This window comes from Eurosta solidaginis, chromosome 5 (genome assembly GCF_040869045.1).
Source record: "Eurosta solidaginis isolate ZX-2024a chromosome 5, ASM4086904v1, whole genome shotgun sequence".
Taxonomy (NCBI): Eukaryota; Metazoa; Arthropoda; class Insecta; order Diptera; family Tephritidae; genus Eurosta; species Eurosta solidaginis.
Window position 1 is genome coordinate 252,300,147 of NC_090323.1, and position 4,760 is coordinate 252,304,906.

A 4,760-nucleotide genomic window follows, 5' to 3' on the forward strand; every position below is an offset into this window, starting at 1 on the left:
AAAATTTTAATTTCCGCTTTCGGATTCTAAAAACGGAGTTCGAGAGGCGTCTTTTTATAAAATTAGGTAGTACACCGTCTTTTAAAAGGTTACCAAATAGGCATGTTATTGTATGAAAGAAATGTTCGTTTCACACCTTGGAATCTAATCGGAGTTCTTACGTATAGTTCCAACCATGCAAGTAACAGCATGCTTTCGTTTCATGATAACTTCAAATAATTTTGTGCCTTACCTTTTTCAAATTTGGCTCACAAAGCTTTTTGGCCAAGAAACTTTACCGGTGAGATAAAACTTCACGCCGAAGAGGTCACAAACTTTAAGGAGTTTATTTGTCCCCGAAAATTTGTGAGCAAACTTATTCTAATATAAAAATTTTAACTCGCAACAGTTTTTCCGCTGACCGCTGACGATATGAACTGCATTACGTGCAGACGTTATGATGGCAATGCCGTGCACATGGAAACTGTCTTACCTACAGAGTTTTTCCACCACAGATTGTATATGAGATATGAGACAAGCAAATAAAATAACCAATTCACGTACGTACATCGCATGTCAAAATTGTAAAGTTCGTTATAATTTATAGTTTTTGAGATGAGTAAATAAATTTGTTCTGCATAATGTATAAGGAAACTATTTCAGTTTTTATATTAATAATCAAAAAATAAGAGTGGCCGATAGCCGTGTTTTGTTTGTAAACATCATCAGTTTGAAGGCCACTGTACATCGCACTGTCAGAATTCACTTAGTCATCAGCTGGAAAATTCTTGTTGAAAAACGTAATTTTTACACAATTTTACAAAATTTGACTGAATATTAAAAAATATAAATTTTAGCAAATTATAAATCCAAAGAATTAAAGCAATTTGGTACGCTATAACCACAAGAAATACACATCTACTACAATGAATCGCCTATTTGGCAAGGGCAAACCAAAAGAGCCAGCTCCAAATCTCAATGACTGCATCGCTGGGGTACATATTTGATAAGTGAACAAACTGAGTATTGTTTTGTTTTGGAAACTTTCAAATATAAATAAATACAGCTTTTTATTGTTGTATTAATTGTACACTAAATCCATTGCAGGTTGATAGTCGAGCAAACAACATAGAAGAGAAGGTAACAAAGTTGGATAATGAATTACGAAAATATCGTGAGCAGATGTCAAAGATGCGCGAGGGGCCAGCTAAAAACTCGGTTAAGCAGCGTGCACTGCGTGTGCTTAAACAAAAGAAGGCGTATGTTTTATTTTCGTTCGAAGCTATTTGCACATATCAAAAGCTGCCCCTTTATTACATCTGTAAACCTCTTACACATCAGAGGCGAAAACTTTTAAAGTTAAATAGCGAAATACCCTATTGAACAGTCGGCCGCGCTTCTATGATGGGTTGTTGTTGTTGTTGTTGTAGCGATTAGGTTACTCCCCGAAGGCTTTGGGAGTGTTATCGATGTGATGGTCCTTTGTCGGATACAGATCCGATACGCTCCGGTAACACAGCACCATTAAGGTGCTGGCCCGACCATCTCGGGAACGATTTATATGGCCACACTGAACCTTCAGGCCATCCCTCCCTCCCCCAAGTTCCATGAGGAGCTTGGGGTCGCCAGAGCCTCGTCTGTTAGTGAAACGGGATTCGCCGCTCGAAGGTGAGGTTGACAATTGGGTTGGAGAAGCTATATATTGCGCTACACAACCCCTTGAATCCCTCTATGATGGGTAATACGTTGTTGTTGAAGTAGCTGTGCTTCGCCCCATCCAATAGGTGTAACCGATCACAAATTATCATCAATATCCTCTTAACGGGAGTCCAAGGAAACTTGCAGTTTCAACAGGGGTGGACCATAATGAGAGGGGTCTGTAAGAGCGATGGGTAAGACGTCAGTGTAACCCCATTTAATTAGTTGCGTCCCTCCCACAAATTGTCATCCTCCCAGCAGCTCCTTGCAGCGGGATAGACGCCAAAACCAGACGTCCACGTAAAAAAAATATAAAAAAAAAAAATGGGTAAGACGTCGTATCCATCAGAACTATGGTGCTATCCCGCGACGGACCTACAAACCTATTCACAGAGCAGGTTGCTTCAACGCATTTAAAACCATTGCAAAAGAACTGTCACTTGGGAAGGAAGGCGCGTTTTTTATATGAATTCGTTCATATAGGGTCATGTGCAAATAGCTCCGTCCTTTATTTTAAGATATGCGTCCTGATTTTGAATTAATGCCCAATCTACTTCAAACTTTAGCTATGAACAACAAGTGGAAGCTCTACGCAATCAGTCTTTCAATATGGAGCAAGCCAATTATGCGGCACAATCATTAAAAGACACTCAAACCACAGTAACTGCAATGAAAGATGGTGTAAAACAAATGCAAAAAGAATTTAAGAAAGTTAATATTGATCATATCGAGGTAACCCTAAACAAAAATGCTCATGCAATTGTTTGCCTTCAGCATAAACATATTCTTCTTTTTCACGAAGGACATTCAAGACGACATGGCCGATATGTTGGAGCAAGCAGATGAAGTACAGGAGGCTTTGGGGCGCACCTATGCCATGCCTGAGGTTGATGATGATGAATTGCAAGCAGAATTGGATGCTTTGGGTGATGAGATTGCACTTGATGATGATGCTAGCTACTTGGATGATGTAGTGAAAGCGCCCTCAGCACCTGATAAGGAACCTGGTGCTGATAGCTTTATAGCTGCTCATAAGGTACTTGTTATACAAAAGTATTCATGTGTGCAATGATTTGAATTAATTTTATATAATTTGTTTTGCAGGGTCCGATAGAAACGGATGAATTTGGCTTGCCTAAAGTACCAACGTCGGTGAAAACGTCTTAAGGATTCTAAATGCTGTTTTTATCACTATCATTTAATATTAAGCGCATTTCTACTACCTGTTCTTTTAATTTCAAAAAGCTGAAACGATGTAATGTTTTTTTATTCTACTGAATACAAATTCGACTTTTCGGTATCTTTGAAATTAAAAAAAAAAACTTATACTCATTTATTAAACCAAGATTAAAACACCTACGAGGTATAACCGTTCTCTCATCTGGTCGACCATGATATTTTTGAAGTTTTTGCGCAATTTAATATTAAAACCCCTGTTTTAAATTATCGAATAAAATAAATGTAAAATTGATTTAATTTGGTTACTGATAATGTATTAAATGATTGATTGATCCTCTTTCAAATAGACAAATATTTGCAAAATAATGAAAATGAAATAATAAAAAAGCTCTCAAGAAGTTTCAAGGTTTTTAAATCTGGCAGACGTCCAAATATCTAGCAGGAAGCTGAGATATTACAAAGGGAATAAAACATAATATCAAAAAGGATCTGGAGTAAACCATTGCATTTAAAAGTGCACGAGCTACGATACAGATAAGGAGTCAAAATGAAAAATCGAAAATATTAAATAAGTCTTTTGATTTCTAGTTTTCATAAATTATTTAATTTTATTTTCTTTGTATTATAACAAAATGAATATAATTTTTATTTGTTTATTTATGAAGTTCATACTATGAACATATCACTAGCTCAATTCACAAAGGCAGATTTCGGTATGATATATAAAAAAGAAAACGTCCATATTAAAAATTTTGAAATTTTAGAACCAACACCAACGGAGGTTTATCACTCTTAAAAAGAGAATGTAGAGAATGGGAAGTTAAAATGAATTAAAGTTTTTTGCTTCTCTTATAAAATTTCAAATCTGGTTGTTAGGGCCTTTATGAATTAAGCTAACGATATATACACTAGGCTGGGTCGAAAAAAAGTTGCTAATGTCCGCCCCTAAATTTAAAGATTATGTTGAGAGGGTTTCGGAAATTTTTTTTTTTATTTATTTGACGTCTGATTTTTAAAAATGATATGTCTTTATTTTGGCCTTGAGAAGCTTCACATTTACGTTTAATGTCCTTTTAAGCTATGAAGTCATTTTCACATGATTAAGTCAGCTAACAAAGTTGTAACCCCCCCCCCCCCCTCCCCCCCCCCTAAGGTATCCTTTTTCCTTACCAAACGAAAGTACTTAAAAATTCAAGGAAATATTGCTTTTAAACCATATTACTAAAATAATAAACAAAGAAGTTATAGCACTTTCAATATTTATTGCAACTGTTATTTTACCTGATTCTTAGTATACTTAGACCAACTCATGATATTTTTGGAGAAAAAATTATTATTAGGGTTTTCATTGGAAAGGTAATAAAGATATGCCAAATATCATGAATAGGGGAAGTCAAAGTAAATAAGTGAGTCAAACCGGTTGTTTCGTATTTATAATAATAACACTATGCGACAAAGTCAACTTTTTTTCTGGGTATTGGACAAAACCCACTTCCTTGTAGAGATTGAGGCTTCAGTAAACAAAGTACTATCCCCGTTTTTCGAAGTTAGCCTCCAAAAAATAGATATCGGCTCTCGAAGTTGGAAATTCTACATTTAGAAATTTTATTTTAGTTTTTTGTTAACGCGTTCAGCAAATTGAAAAGTAAAAATGTGGGCGTGGTCCGCTCTTTTCCCGTATTTGAAGGGCTGAATTCTTTTTTTGAGAAATTTAGTATAACAGCTGTTATACGAGGTGAAAAGTCAGATAGTCCCATGATAGTGGCTACTACTTTCATGTCTGCACTGGAATTGCTCGTACTGCTTTGTTAGCTAACCTAATCATGTGAAAACGACTTCATAGCTTAAAAGGACATTAAATGGAAATGTGAAGCTTGTCAAGACCAAAATAATGACATCTATTT

The 4,760-nt window shown here is 35.7% G+C and overlaps 1 protein-coding gene across 1 annotated transcript; it reads left to right on the forward strand.

The window, feature by feature from the left end:
• Positions 1-556: 556 nt before the first annotated feature.
• On the forward strand, positions 557-3,256 carry Vps60 (vacuolar protein sorting 60). Its single transcript, XM_067789787.1, has 6 exons — positions 557-779; positions 837-974; positions 1,087-1,238; positions 2,244-2,409; positions 2,480-2,713; positions 2,782-3,256. The coding sequence occupies exons 2-6, from the start codon at positions 906-908 to the stop codon at positions 2,842-2,844; spliced, it is 684 nt and encodes a 227-aa protein (XP_067645888.1). The 5' UTR covers positions 557-779; positions 837-905; the 3' UTR covers positions 2,845-3,256.
• Positions 3,257-4,760: the final 1,504 nt, after the last annotated feature.

What these genes read in the sequence shown, in the direction of transcription:
- Vps60 (XM_067789787.1), top strand. Translation starts at nt 906, where the DNA reads ATGAATCGCCTATTTGGCAAGGGCAAACCAAAAGAGCCAGCTCCAAAT. An exon ending in TTAATATTGATCATATCGAG is followed by an intron (nt 2,410 to 2,479) that starts GTAACCCTAAAC and finishes TTTTTCACGAAG; the next exon opens with GACATTCAAGACGACATGGC. An exon ending in GCTTTATAGCTGCTCATAAG is followed by an intron (nt 2,714 to 2,781) that starts GTACTTGTTATA and finishes TTTGTTTTGCAG; the next exon opens with GGTCCGATAGAAACGGATGA.